The following is a 15,301-nucleotide window of genomic DNA, read 5'->3' as shown; positions in this document are numbered from 1 at the left end:
AGCGAAAAAGCACCTGCTGAAAAATGTCGAAAATTCAGGTTCTGGTTTTTTGGCTGTAACTTCTGATGCGTTGATCGCAGCGTATTGGGACTGCGCCCAATCGATTTCTCTCGCAAAATTACATCCGATCAGTGCTACAATCAATTGATTCCAGCACTTTTGAAAATCGCGAAAATTTTCGCCAAAAACACAAAGGGGTTAGCCTTACTTTTTTTTTGGGCAAAAAACTTTTCGTCTCAGATTCGATTCAAACGACCCTCATCTGACCAATTGGACCCTCAGGAACTCAGAACTCGCAGCGAAAAGAGCGTAGGACCAACAGGAGAGAAATGGCGAGCGAAAAAGCACCTGCTGAAAAATGTCGAAAATTCAGGTTCTGGTTTTTTGGCTGTAACTTCTGATGCGTTGATCGCAGCGTATTGGGACTGCGCCCAATCGATTTCTCTCGCAAAATTACATCCGATCAGTGCTACAATTAATTGATTCCAGCACTTTTGAAAATCGCGAAAATTTTCGCCAAAAACACAAAGGGGTTAGCCTTACTTTTTTTTTGGGCTAAAAACTTTTCGTCTCAGATTCGATTTAAACGACGCTTATCTGACCAACTGGACCCTCAGGAACTCAGAACTCGCAGCGAAAAGAGCGTAGGACCAACAGGAGAGAAATGGCGAGCGAAAAAGCACCTGCTGAAAAATGTCGAAAATTCAGGTTCTGGTTTTTTGGCTGTAACTTCTGATGCGTTGATCGCAGCGTATTGGGACTGCGCCCAATCGATTTCTCTCGCAAAATTACATCCGATCAGTGCTACAATCAATTGATTCCAGCACTTTTGAAAATCGCGAAAATTTTCGCCAAAAACACAAAGGGGTTAGCCTTAGTTTTTTTTTGGGCAAAAAACTTTTGGTCTCAGATTCGATTTAAACGACCCTCATCTGACCAATTGGACCCTCAGGAACTCAGAACTCGCAGCGAAACGAGCGTAGGACCAACAGGAGAGAAATGGCGAGCGAAAAACCACCTGCTGAAAAATGTCGAAAATTCAGGTTCTGGTTTTTTGGCTGTAACTTCTGATGCGTTGATCACAGCGTATTGGGACTGCGCCCAATCGATTTCTCTCGCAAACTTACATCCGATCAGTGCTACAATTAATTGATTCCCTCACTTTTGAGAATCGCGAAAATTTTCGCCAAAAACACACAGGGGTTAGCCTTACTTTTTTTTTGGGCAAAAAACTTTTGGTCTCAGATTCGTTTTAAACGACCCTTATCTGACCAATTGGACCCTCAGGAACTCAGAACTCGCAGCGAAAAGAGCGTAGGACCAACAGGAGAGAAATGGCGAGCGAAAAAGCACCTGCTGAAAAATGTCGAAAATTCAGGTTCTGGTTTTTTGGCTGTAACTTCTGATGCGTTGATCGCAGCGTATTGGGACTGCGCCCGATCGATTTCTCTCGCAAAATTACATCCGATCAGTGCTACAATTAATTGATTCCAGCACTTTTGAAAATCGCGAAAATTTTCGCCAAAAACACAAAGGGGTTAGCCTTACTTTTTTTTTGGGCAAAAAACTTTTGGTCTCAGATTCGATTTAAACGACCCTCATCTGACCAATTGGACCCTTAGGAACTCAGAACTCGCAGCGAAAAGAGCGTAGGACCAACAGGAGAGAAATGACGAGCGAAAAAGCACCTGCTGAAAAATGTCGAAAATTCAGGTTCTGGTTTTTTGGCTGTAACTTCTGATGCGTTGATCGCAGCGTATTGGGACTGCGCCCAATCGATTTCTCTCGCAAAATTACATCCGATCAGTGCTACAATTAATTGATTCCAGCACTCTTGAAAATCGCGAAAATTTTCGCCAAAAACACAAAGGGGTTAGCCTTATTTTTTTTTTGGGCAAAAAACTTTTCGTCTCAGAATCGATTTAAACGACCCTTATCTGACCAATTGGACCCTCAGGAACTCAGAACTCGCAGCGAAAAGAGCGTAGGACCAACAGGAGAGAAATGGCGAGCGAAAAAGCACCTGCTGAAAAATGTCGAAAATTCAGGTTCTGGTTTTTTGGCTGTAACTTCTGATGCGTTGATCGCAGCGTATTGGGACTGCGCCCAATCGATTTCTCTCGCAAAATTACATCCGATAAGTGCTACAATTAATTGATTCCCTCACTTTTGAAAATCACGAAAATTTTCGCCAAAAACACAAAGGGGTTAGCCTTACTTTTTTTTGGGCAAAAAACTTTTGGTCTCAGATTCGATTCAAACGACCCTCATCTGACCAATTGGATCCCCAGGAACCCGGAAAACGCAGCGAAAACAGCGTGGGATTAACAGGAGAGAAATTACGACGGAAAAAGCACCTGCTGAAAAATGTCGAAAAAACAGGTGCTCGTTTTTTCGCTGTAGCTTTTGTCGCGTTGCTCGCAGCCTATTGGGACTGTGCCTAATCGATTCCTCTCGCAAAATTACGTAAAATTACTTTCGAATTTATTCCAGCACTCCTCAAAATCACCAAAATATTCGCCAAAAATGCAAAGGGGTTAGCCTTACTTTTTTTGGGCCGAAACTGTTTCATCGCAGATCTGATTTTCACGACTCATTCCTGATTAATTATTGGCTCCACTACTTCAAGCAAATGTGCTCTCTTTCAGATTCTTCTCGTAGGCCTTGTCGCAGACTAATAGCACCCTGAGGATTTTGTCGGAGACGTTCATCTTTCCGCCGGACTAACTTATCATCACGTATAGATAAAATGACGGAATTTCTGATCATTTATTTATTTTAAACCAACGTACATAAAATAATAAGCAATTCGTATCACACATAAAATATCGTATTGTGCGTAGTATTCAAGCCGGAACTTACTTAGTTACCAACTACGACAATGCCTATTTTTACGTATCACTATCTCTGCTTCAGATAATGTGTATAGCACACTTCTTTTTTTGTTATAACAAACAGAAATCATCCGTTATTCATAAAATATTTAATGTCGTAAAGAAATAATATGACTTGTCATACTTCTACATTTCTCTTTGTCTCTACTTTCAGACTATGTGGCAACTTGTTAAATCACTCCTCACTGACACCTGACCACTTGTACTAGAATTAAGGCATATTGAATAAACAGCCGAAACTTGTTAGCTCTGAAGTCTTGATGTTTTTTCGCTACCTTTATCAAAATCTTGGGCAAATATCGTGTTTGAGCCGCAACTTTTGATCCGTCGTTCAAAAGGATTAGCGTTCTTTTATTGCGATTTTTGCACTGCGAAATTTCGTTACTTGGAATTAATTCCTACGATTATAATTGGACTAATTGCAATCTTGAAAATGCAAAGACATATAAAGAACAGCGCTAGACCAACAGTTGGAGAAATACAAAGATATTTCTCAGTTCTTCGACTGAAACTCCTGACCCGTTGCTCGCAGCGTTCTCGGGCTGCGCGCAATCAATTTGTTACGCAAAATTACGTCAATACAATGCATCAAGGAATCGATCCCAGCCTTTCTCAAAATCGGTCAAATTTAGAGGAAAAATCCAAAGGGGTTAGCCCCGTTGTTTTAAAATGGTATGGAGTATATAATGGTTTTATATTGCGCCGCGCTGGGCAGCACGATCCTTTATCCAGAGCATCAGGTCCACGATCCAAAGTAGAACGCACACAATGTTATTCACTATCCACTGACCCCACTGACCTATAAGTATAGTATAGATTATTGTTGTGTACGCAAACGTAATGCATTCGTACATAGAGACTCAACAAGGAGCCGAATTCAAATATGTTAATCGACAAAACTAGTCAATCGTTCACTTTCGGTTTATTTTTTATACCATTAGCGTCGCTAGTGTTCCCCTTGTAACGATGTGTCATTGGTTACAGGGATGCTCAAGGTCGATTAATCGATGATCTTGCAATGTGATTCGTTGAAAGTCCCTGCAGTCTTCGATGCATACGGAACACTAGCGCCATCTTTTTACAGGCAGCTATTTATTTAAATAGAGTTCGTGCTTCTTGTGTAGTCTCCATGCACTCGTATCTGAGGATAATTATTAAAAACAATGAGAACAAATCTTTGACATTCTGTGTCCGGAACAGTTACCTAGTCATTATTATTTAACGCGTTCATAAATTACATTAGTTCATACATTAATTATACTCTTCGCCAAACTATCTCACTCAAAGCCAATTTCAATTATACAGTCTTTTTGGCATCTGATTTAGGTTAGTTCTGAGCAGCAGTTGTCGCTGCTTTGCAGAAATTCATCATTGCATACTACCTGTAAACTTATGAGTAAACATCTATTACAGGGAGACGGTTATTACGAAATTGTCAACTATGAACATAGATATCAGAGGTGTAGATTACATGCTGTTTCAAGGAGCTGTTGACGCTGGATTGACGGGAGATGTTCAGAATGCTTTATCAATCAATGGGAAGCAGGCAGATTCAGCCTTCAACAAGGTATGAGAACGATGCGTTAAGACAAATGTTGTCTGATAGAAAATGAATCACAAAAAATAGATATCAAAATTTGCATGTGTTTACTATAACGACTTATCTTACTATAGTTTTGAACATTGTATATTCATTGTTCAAATCCGTTTTCAGAGTTTCATTAATCTAGTACTCACTTTTTTATTTATTTAAATAAGATATAACCTTACTCTATTCAAATTAATTCTTGATTTTACCACAGGCCATAGATGAACCACTGATATCATCCGCTTATGAAAAGGTGACGAGAATTGTGCCATCAGAACATCTTGAAAGCCGATTTAAAACTCTAGTGGCGCTAGAATCCATAGATGCAACTACATCGCTAGAGGAAAACAATGCCCAGAGCGTTGAGTTTGATGATAATATTGCCTTCGATGGCCTGTTAGCGATTACAGCAATGGAAGAAAACGAAGAATATATACAGAATGTTTCTAATACTCAAGATATATTGGATAAAGAAGAAAATGAATTTACATTGTTTGAAAAAGTACATGAGGGTCAGAATTTCCGTTATCATTCTAATCACTCCCTATCTTCTACTAGTTACGAAACCTTAGAAATGATTGAAGATGATGCAAACGACAGTTTAGACAGTTTGCAGCAAGAACTTGATAAAGGTTCTAGCAAGAATTGGCATAACACCGAAACCAGGAATATGAAGATCAATTTTGAATCAAAATGGAATGACTTTAGCAATAATCATCAACTGAAGACAGGTAATATTACCGACACCAACGAAAATCATCATCAAACAGACATCGAATCAAATTTAAATTTCGCGAATAAGAAATATGTAATATTACTTGATGCGTCGGATGATGAGCATGGAGATGATGATTCTATAGTCACTTTTCTGATGGAAAATCGTGATATGCTTGACACAAATAAATTCGAACAGGAGGATAAAACTTGGCAACCGATTGCATATTGTCAAAATTTTGACTCGGATGACCAATCAACTTTTGGGGAATGTCAGAAACAAAATTCGTCAGAAATCAATGATCAATTACCTGTTCATGTCAAGAATTCCACTAGTCAAAATTTAGCAATAGATGAATTGGGGTCAATGAATACGACAGTATTGGACCACAATCAAAACTTCAATGAAACATATACCACGTCTATATCTACTTTGGATAAAGAGACTAAACAAATGGTAACTTCAAGCACTAAAGATTCTGAAAGTGTCAGTAGAAATAAAAAAAAAGAGCTACTTTCATTTAATAGAACGCCTGAGGTCCTGAAATGGTTGAAAAATCCAAATGCCGAAAATATTCCCGATTCCAGAAATAATTGTGCCACAACGCATTTTTTTTATGAAAAAATGTCCCTACAAACCACTAACCTTTCTCAGCTCCATTCTTCCTGTGAAAATAAGGTTCAAAGTACCGATAGCAAAATGCAAATGGAAGTGGGCAGAGCGTCTTTGAACTTGAACACTTCATTTCCAGTCAAAAAGAATGTGATCGACTCTCTTAAAACAACAAAGAAGCAACGAGAGAGTTGCATGATAACAAGTAGAAGTAGATGTACCTCACATAAAAGTTTTCGTCGTTACACAAGAAGCACAACTATGCCCTTGTTGAAAGCAAAGAACTTTCCGATGTTATGTATGAGAAATGCTTCTGTATTTCGAAAACATAATGGTATGCGAACGATCAGAAAGTCATCGGCATTTCGAAATTTGAGAAGGCTAAATATTCAGAAAGTTTCCGTAGATTCTGTTAGGATGAGAGCTTTTGAAGATTCGAACTATACAAAGGTATCAAACAAGTCTAAGAGTATTGAAAGATCTTGTACAATAGGTTTGCCAGTAGCAGATATGAAAGATGTGTTGGAAACAAATGTAAAGAACGATTTAGGAATATTAAAACCGCAAAGTTTGTTGGAAAAGTCGAACAATAAAGATCCAACCTTTGAACTGCAGTTTGCGAATTCAATAGCTGGATGCACAGAAATAAAATTGGAGACTGTAATTGATTCAACTCAAAGTAGCGATGATTTCACAAGGGACTGTACAGCAGCACCTACTATTAAAATTGAAGTAGAATCTGATGATGAAGCTGAAGATTCTAACGTTGACATGCTTCATTTTATGTTGTTGAAAGAAATGTGGAGTAATAAAAATTCATATGATCAATCAGACACTAGCGAGACATATCTAGAACAAAATGAACTTTTCATTACCTTGTTGAAGGAATTTTTGAACAAAAAAAATTGCTTTATGTACATATCTCAGCTAACAGGTATTGGTAAATTTCTCAAGGAACGAAATATCAATATAGTCACAGCCAATACACAGAATAATATCGTAAGCCAAAAACAGGCATATCCTTCAAAAACTGATACAGATACATTTTCAATAAAAACTGTATTCACCAAGTCCCTTGAATCTTTGAACTCTGATATAAAAAGCAATATTAACCATTCTCAATCTTTGCAAAAACAAACTACAGTATCCGATGTGCCTTATCTGGAAGATGAGAAATTTCTTGATTTTCATGATATGTCTCCAATGAGGAAAAATGTGTCACCACTACCAACACCTACTTTCAATGATGACTTGAAAATCGAGCAACCAAATTGTGAATGCAGTATACAAAATGAGGTGCACATAAAAACGGAATCTTGTGATGCTAACTACTGTGAACAATATGATACTGCTCGCAAGGTTACGCTACCAATGTATGAAACTTATGGTGCGAACGAAACCAACGGTTTGAAGTCGGAAATGGACAATTTTGAAAGTGAAATGAACCATTTTGAAGATGAAATGGACATTGATGAAACTAAGGAAATAATAATCCCTGAAGGGTTAGGAAGTATGAACTTATCTTTGAATTGCAAGTGCAGTGAAAATTTTGTATACGGAACACATATCGGTACTGCCTGCGATGCAGTTGAAAAATGTTCTTGTAAATGTGATAAAGCACATGTTTCTGATGGTAAGCACTTGGATAACAGTACTGAAGCAGCCAAGAGTCAATATTCCTCCTATACATACAGCGTTAAAAAGAACCAAAGATTAGAATGCCCCAGAAATCTAATTTCACAGCCTGTTGTGAAACTAGAAATAATGGACCCAGAAATCTGCAGAACCCGTCCAACTGTGATATCAAAAGCAAGAAAAAAAAAGTCTGGACATCAGGATTCTTGTCGAACTCTTTCGAACAAAAAGAGAAGAGCAACACGGGCTCTTCAAAGTTCTGCTAAAAGAAAAATAGAATCTCAAGAATGCATAAGTGCAAGAACTAGAAGCAGATGTACCAGAAGTTCAAAAAATTCACAAGTTCAAATTCAAAATTCTTCCGATTCTTTGGCACGTCCGAAAAAGAAGCGACCCAAAAATTCAACCACGACTGAATCAAAATGCACAAAACGCAAGGCTCGACGTCCTAAAAGAGTTTCTGCATTGACTCGAACAATTTCTGGTACTGAACAGGGTGACAAAAATTCAGATACGGAAATAATAGAATGCACTTCAGAATGTTCAGTGAATCAATCCCCTCGGAAAAACATTATAAGTACAAAACGAAAACTCAGACCACGACGTCAAAATCCAATGAAGGACAAAGCACATGAACCGATGATACGCAAAACAAAATCTAAAAATTCTACGGGATCAAAAACATTGCCAAATTTAAAACGTCGTATTGCAGATCAGATACCTGAGGTTTGCAAGGCCAAAAAGGACAATATTGCTAGAAACAATCATACTAAAGATACGTCTAAAAGCTTAGTCAAGACGAAAGGCGAAAAAAATATACCGAGAATCTTGAAACGAAACGGAAAGCTTTCAAATTGTAAAAAACAACCGGAAACTGATCAACAAAATATAGAAGGTGGGAAAACTGTCCAATTAACGTACCAAGTTCTGCGAACTACATTGCAAAACACACATCGTGTTGGAAACAACAAAGCTGTATTAACACAAAAAGATTCTACGGTATTGTCTACCGATGGATACACATCTGATACGTTGGATAATATACAAGCCGAAAAAGAGATATCTGAGCCTGTGGAAACAACAGAAACAGCGGAAACTATTCGATCACCAACTATAAATTTATGCAATGTAAGTAAACTTCTACCATTTACCACACGCCTTTGATTTGTGGATAATTTCATTGCTGAACATGTATTTTGATATCGTGGATGCATAAATTAATACCTTTTCATACCTTTCTCACATAGGATCTCTACACACGATACTTTACAAATTTCATCACTGCAAATGGTTACAAAGTGAAATTTTGCTATGTTAATAGAAGACTTGCAGTATTGAAAGCTACTATAGCAAACGCAGATGAAGCAGACAGTTTTGTAAAAGCATTTTCACAGTTTGACTGTGCAAATTATAAGGTGTGGAGAGACACCAAACAGGGAAGGTAAATTTTTGACAGGTTTTGTTCACATATTGAAAATAGACTACCAAGTACGTTCTTGTTCCAACACTAACAAAAACCGAATAATTCTATTACAGGTATATTTTACATCGTACATGGCTTTGTGGGATTAACGGATCTCAAGATCCAGATGTGAATTACAAAAATTTATCATGTCAAGCACGGATACACATTTCTGTCGAGGAGCCCACCACTAATGATTTTAATGCTCATGTCTTGATTTATAAAGAACACACTCATTATTCCGCAAATAAAGAACAGTTATTACGTATTATTCCTCTGTAAAATTAATTAAATTAAAAGTGTAATTATATCAACTTCTCAGAACTGAAGTGTATATTTTTTTACGTGTTTATAATAAATCCTATAGCTTAAGATAGCAAGGTAAAGTCGGGGTTTACAAATTTGTTTATTGGTAAATTGAAAAATTTCCGAATTTGAGTAGCCCTAAAGTTTTCGCACGATTGGTCAAAGTCATCAACGACGCGAAATAAATTCATTAAAAAAATATCTACCTATGGGAAACGTTTATTCGCGACTCATTTTTTTTTTTTTTGTTGATAATATTATTTTCCACGTTATTTTTAAATACTCACTATAAGTTCGAAATATTATCACAAAAGAATTTATCACTTCGGCGTTTAAATAGATATTAAGAAAAGATAATTTGTTAAACATTGTACAATACCGAGGGTATCAGAAAGGCTAAAGTTTGTGTTTTTAATATTCATTGGTTTAAAACCGCAGTTTGTTTTGTATCAATTATTTATTTTTCCATACAAATTATAAACATGTTTGTTTCAAATACTGTACATATACTGAGTTCTATTATAATTTTAAACCTCTAATTTAATGATATATTTCATTTATTTTCATTTACTTGTTAAGTCAACTACTTTGATCCTCATTTCGTTTCATTTATGATAATATAATATACAGGTAGATTTTCTTCATCTCCATTTTTCAATTTTTGTTCTTATCTGTTTCATTATGATCAAGCTCAATTCATTGATATGGCAGTTCCAGATATGGACATATTAAAACTTTACTTCAGGTGTGTTATAATGATTTTTCCACTGCAGAACAGTACGCTTTTCCGTAAAAATTACAGATAAACATAAAGAAAAAACGAGTAGTTCGATTCTACAGATCAAAAAACTAAGTCACATAATCGTTGAATCGTGAATTTTTGATGGAGTCCGTGTAAATATATACAAGTTACTTCACAAATCTGAACATGCTATAAGATGTGTTAATGTATACAGTGTGAACTGATTTTCAATTATTGTTACTCTGCCATATTTTGTCTCTTTGCTGGTTACTGATTTTCGATATCATCAATATAGAGTGAGAGAGTACTATTTTCTATCTTCACAGAAGACATAGATAAATATATATTTTCATAATCTTTTCTTATAAATGTAATTCGCTTACTTTAAAATCATTAATGTTAATAATATTAGTGCCGGTACTTCTTTTTTTTTATGCTCAATTCAAATTTTTGTTCCGCACAAAAAACACACATAATTAAAAAAAATTTATTTGAACATCACTCGTTAATATTGCGTGGTATGAATAAAAAATTTCATATATGTAAAATCGTTTTAGCCTTAGAATAAAAATCTAAAATTTGCTACACCATATTACATCTGATAGCGACAAAAACTTTTTTGCTTTACAATTAATTACTATAAAAATAACAATAACTAAGAAGTACTGAAGCTGCCAATTTGCAAGTACAAATAAACATAAAAATACATAATTTTCTTTTTCTTCAATTAAAATTCCTTCCTCATTGATCAGCTATATAGCGAATTTGTTTTTCACCAAGAAAACACGAAAGAAAAAATAAAAAAAAATAACACCAAAGAAAAACATATTTCTGACTAAAAGAGAGATCAAAATACATTGCCACTTGTTTCGTTATAATAATTAAAGTAACGATACGGTAATTAATAGTAATGTATTCTTAAAATAAATCTGTGTTTTTATCGGTTGTGTGTAAATTTGTTGCTGATAGGCAAGTTCTATGTGAGGATAAACAACAAACCGAAATATACTGTGTTTAAGTAGAACAAGTAAAAAAATTTTTAATACATCTTTTTTCACCGAAATACTTTGACATCCGAAAGTGTGGATTACTGGCTTCGTATAAAATCGTGTTAACAATAAATGTTGTGCAGTATTTCCATTAAAAATTACCAGGGTTTACGCGATAAATACTTAAATACTACAGTACTGTTACAAGATATGGTACAAAGCATTCTTTGCAATTGATCTGATGTTTGGAAGTACTTTTCGTCAACAATTACGCAGCAAAGATTAAGTACAAAACAATTCAACGGACAAACGCGGCATATATTTTTAATATTTTACTTTGTCTTAGGTTTTGAAAAATGCATTGGAATAACGGTGACCTAAATAAACCCTGGACTTGAAAAAATCTGAAACTTGCCGAATCAAAATCATGTTAAGAACTGGAAAACAGGTGGGTGTGTGTTAAGAAAATATTGCTTTGTAAATGTAGTATAAAGTTAAAAACGAAAACAGTACGCTAAAGTAAGAAAGTAACCGTGTTTAAACTACAGAAAAAAAGGAGCTTAGAAATATCATGTAGACTGATTATAACAAGTACGAACACATTTCTATTCTACGTGTTGCTGCCAAAAAGAAAAGGGTAGCATTGCACAGGTATTGTTGAAAAAGACTGTGTGCACTTTCGAAAATCAATAAATCTTCACTAAAAAAAAAAAAAGCAAAATAAGCATCTCTCTAGATGATCAAAAATTAAAGGAGCTCCAAAAAAAGCTCTCAGTATAAGTTGTATTAGTTTAAAAACAATCTGTATAGAGTGTAATAAAAATGTGCAAAAGTACTTTATTTCTCTTTCTTTTCCTTCCGCTATTAAAAAGAATTATAAAAATCAGAAGTTTTATAAATTTGTAATGGCATCCCTTTAGCTTTCGTTCCCATTAAAACTTAAAATCACTTTGATAGCTTTATACATGACCATTTACAACAATGCAAATCGCAAACATCGTCATAATATTTCATTCAGCAACATACACTATTATTCGTAATAATATAATATGTTATTTGCGTGTGGATGTCTTGTCTGATCTCCTATTAGCTAGTTCAATAATAAAACTATAATACTAAGTAAAGTTGGTACTGCGCCACTCCGATATCTAAGTTTTTTGTTTGCTCCAAATTCCAGTACGACATGTTCTTTATACCATCATCATTTATTGTCATATACATATATTTCTTTTCCATTTTTTCACTTGCTGTTAAGAATTTGATCAACGAAATACCAGATACACATGTTATAGGTCTTTCTGAGAAATTGGATTCACTATGTTTTTGAAGTTGTTCATGTTTCGTAAAAATGTTAGTAACCTTTCGCTCTATGATTTTCTTTCTTTTTGTCACTAGTTTATTAGCGATAATGATTATTGCACGTTACTATTAGCCTGTTACTCTTTGGACCTTTCATTGCAAGCGAATAATGAACAGTGTTGTATAATGGCTGTTACTTCATGCTATTTCAAACTTACCATGTCGAAATTTGCACATATACATAACATTTTTTTAGAAAAATAAAGTTAAAACATCATGGTTTACTGCAAACTGGAAATTTGAACTAACCACGAGCTCGGGCTGGCTAGTACGCTTCTATGTCTCTGGGTGCATTTGTGTTCTATTATGGAGTTTCTAAGCTTCGAGGATGTTTTCAAACTGTATGCGAAATAACCAAGCCGATTAAGAACGCGACATAACATGTCGAGAAAAAATATATAATTTCGTTGAAAAACTTTTTAGAGTAAATATTTTCAATAACATCAAGTGTCGTTGAAATATTCTCTATCAAATTACTAAAGTATGACCATTGAGTTTGAAAGATGTGATTTACAATAAGGGATATCAAATTAAACATCCGAACATATTGCACAAGAATTACTAAGCTTGGAAATATCACTGAATTTAGTGCAATATACAGGAACCAACGAATTGTAAAGCGCGTTGCTTGACCAACAGAAAGAAGACAAAAATGGAACATTGAATAGAGCATGAAACGTAATTTCAACTCATCAAATCCTTCGACGTTGTCGAACACTTGCCCGCGTATTTGTGGCGGGTAAAAATCGAACATAATTTCAGAAAACAACAACACCGCTTTAAAAGTTTGTGTATACGCTTGGCCAGGTAAGCTCTTCGTAACTCGTTGACCAAAACATCCTCTTTTAGAGACCCCTTAAATTGAATGTGTGTTATTATATGTATGTTTGTGTGGATGAGTAGTGGGTGTAGGCACTGATGGGGGTGGATGGCTGCGTGACGAGCAGATAAAAAAACAGACTAATCCTGGACAAGTCTGTATATGTGATGCTGCGCGCCATGCTCGGACGTTGACACTTCAAATACATACGCTGTACAAAGTAACGTCTCCTGTGTGTCTCTATTCGTTACAACCTGGAATTGAAATAACAAGCATACACATCAGTTGCGAGTCCATTGCACGGCGAATAAAATTTGATGAAACAGGAGTGAAAACCCTATCTGCTTGGGATGCCGATTCGCAGGCTTGGTATTTCAAACTTCTAAATGACTCGATGCATTGGAGACCGTGATAGTTTCTATTTTTCATTATGTATTCCTGATTCCTCTATCTTTACACACTTTTTTTTCAACTGTGTAATGGACTGCAGTAATTGCACAAATGATGATATTTACCTGAAGTATAGTGAAGTTTTCAAGCACACTGTTCATCATGTATTTTTCAGGTAGGTGTTTAAGCTTATGGATGAAATTGATCATGTACTCGCACATGGGGGAGCGATGAATGCGGTACACAAACCTTCCATTCTCAAACCTAGCATATTCCGTCTCCACCTTTTCTACTACTTGTTTACCAAAGGAACAAACCTTCGTGGAACATGTTATCGTCATGTTTTCGTTACTTTCATACCTGGAATAAAAAAAAATAAATAAATAAGATGGCAAATATTTTCTCGACAACTTGAGAATTTAATGAATTCAATGTCTGACAATGAATGGAGTTTCTTACTGGCTCGTGACACCGTAGAAAGCCCTCGCTTCGTCTTGAATATTGGTGTTGAGGTCTGCCCAGAATTTAACAAGGAAAAAGGCCGCCTGAGGTCCCTTGTCATACAACTCTTTGAGGCCTCCCTTTTTCTCCGGAAACTTGTCGTATATTTGTCGGACGTCTACCGCTTCCAACAGCGGATCGGCATAGGTGGCGGAGCCCCCTATGTGGACGAATAGGTGTTTGTGATACTGCAATAATATTAATAAATAAATTAACGAAATGACAGACTCAATGTTATACTAAAGGTTTTATCATTTTTTTTTTTTGTTTTTTTTTTTGTTTGTCTACGCATAGCAAGAACTCACGGTGTCTGGTTCTCTCTGCTGCTCCATGAAGGCCGAAAATTCTACAAGCCTAAGTTTGTGCGTGGCGATGGCTCTGCCCTCCCAGGGCGGTGGGGGTGGTGCCTGAACCATGTCTCCACTGGAAACCGCAGTTGCCGGTTTTCCGGTATAAGCCGGTTGCGGGAAGGGTTTGACATCCTGGGATGTTCCTGGTTGCAAACCAGGCTGCCAGAATTGCTGCAACGGTTAAACAACGACGGGTTAAAACTACATCAATATATACATATACATATATTACATCCGTGATATACACATTATAATAAATTTGTAGTAATAATTAGATACACATACGACGATTTTTCAACTTCAATTTAATTAAATAATATATGTTATATATTAGATATAAAGCAAAACATGTCTTTCCGTTTAAAACCTGTATATCTCGACGATAAGAGAACTTCCAAGTTAAATGGAAAAGAACAAAGTGGAAAATAAAAATTTAAGTAAGCAAAAAATGGGCGAATCGTATTGTTAACCAGGTCAGTTGTGGATGCAATTAAGTTGAGAAACAGTTTGAGGTATCAGTTCGATTTAGAAACGTAGTTAAACGAACACAAGTAGGTATATAGACGTGAAATAATAACGATTAAAAAAGAAACGAAAATAATATCACGTAAGCCACATTGACGATGTTTGATAACGGACACAGTTCAACAATACACAACAAGGGCGCCCCCAAGGGAGCGTATGGTTATGATATTCGTATATAAACGGAATTAGTTCGGCTGAAAATGAGCTGGTATAACTAGGCGAATTTTACGGCGAAATGGTCGATAAACATATGGCCGATTATCGCAGCACACCGTTAATTGGGTTAATTGATGTTTCGTGATACGGTACGTGAATGTCTCCGTAATGAAATGTCAAAATTCAAGATCTTAACCACATCTGCATGGCTCAAACATTGAATTAGGTATGTACATAAAAACGGTAAAAAATTATTG

General features: G+C 35.9%; 2 protein-coding genes across 9 annotated transcripts in view; one reads left to right on the top strand and one right to left on the bottom strand.

Annotated features, from left to right (window-relative positions):
- The first annotated feature begins 3,999 nt into the window (after positions 1-3,999).
- On the top strand, positions 4,000-11,615 carry LOC124221261 (serine-rich adhesin for platelets-like). The gene is made up of 5 exons (XM_046631070.2): positions 4,000-4,220; positions 4,308-4,461; positions 4,697-8,572; positions 8,692-8,885; positions 8,981-11,615. The coding sequence occupies exons 2-5, from the start codon at positions 4,336-4,338 to the stop codon at positions 9,186-9,188; spliced, it is 4,404 nt and encodes a 1,467-aa protein (XP_046487026.1). The 5' UTR covers positions 4,000-4,220; positions 4,308-4,335; the 3' UTR covers positions 9,189-11,615.
- The window catches only part of scalloped (TEA domain transcription factor 1 homolog scalloped), a 103,618-nt gene continuing 98,302 nt past the window's right edge, over positions 9,986-15,301 (bottom strand). For all 8 annotated transcript variants that reach the window (XM_046631093.2, XM_046631092.2, XM_046631089.2 and 5 more), the window contains 4 exons: positions 14,319-14,534; positions 13,972-14,201; positions 13,638-13,872; positions 9,986-13,376 (listed from right to left, as the gene is read on the bottom strand). In XM_046631093.2, coding sequence (XP_046487049.1) covers positions 13,263-13,376; positions 13,638-13,872; positions 13,972-14,201; positions 14,319-14,534 — 795 coding nt within the window. In that variant the 3' untranslated portion in view covers positions 9,986-13,262. The remainder of the gene's footprint in view (positions 13,377-13,637; positions 13,873-13,971; positions 14,202-14,318; positions 14,535-15,301) is intronic.

Source organism: Neodiprion pinetum, chromosome 6, assembly GCF_021155775.2.
Source record: "Neodiprion pinetum isolate iyNeoPine1 chromosome 6, iyNeoPine1.2, whole genome shotgun sequence".
In the NCBI taxonomy this organism is placed as follows: Eukaryota; Metazoa; Arthropoda; class Insecta; order Hymenoptera; family Diprionidae; genus Neodiprion; species Neodiprion pinetum.
Note: the sequence above shows the minus strand (reverse complement) of the source record. Positions and strands in the feature narration are given on the sequence as shown.

Coding starts and splice junctions, on each gene's coding strand:
- LOC124221261 (XM_046631070.2), top strand. CDS start 4,336: ATGAACATAGATATCAGAGGTGTAGATTACATGCTGTTTCAAGGAGCT. Junction 4,462..4,696: donor CAGATTCAGCCTTCAACAAG/GTATGAGAACGA, acceptor ATTTTACCACAG/GCCATAGATGAACCACTGAT. Junction 8,886..8,980: donor AGAGACACCAAACAGGGAAG/GTAAATTTTTGA, acceptor ATTCTATTACAG/GTATATTTTACATCGTACAT.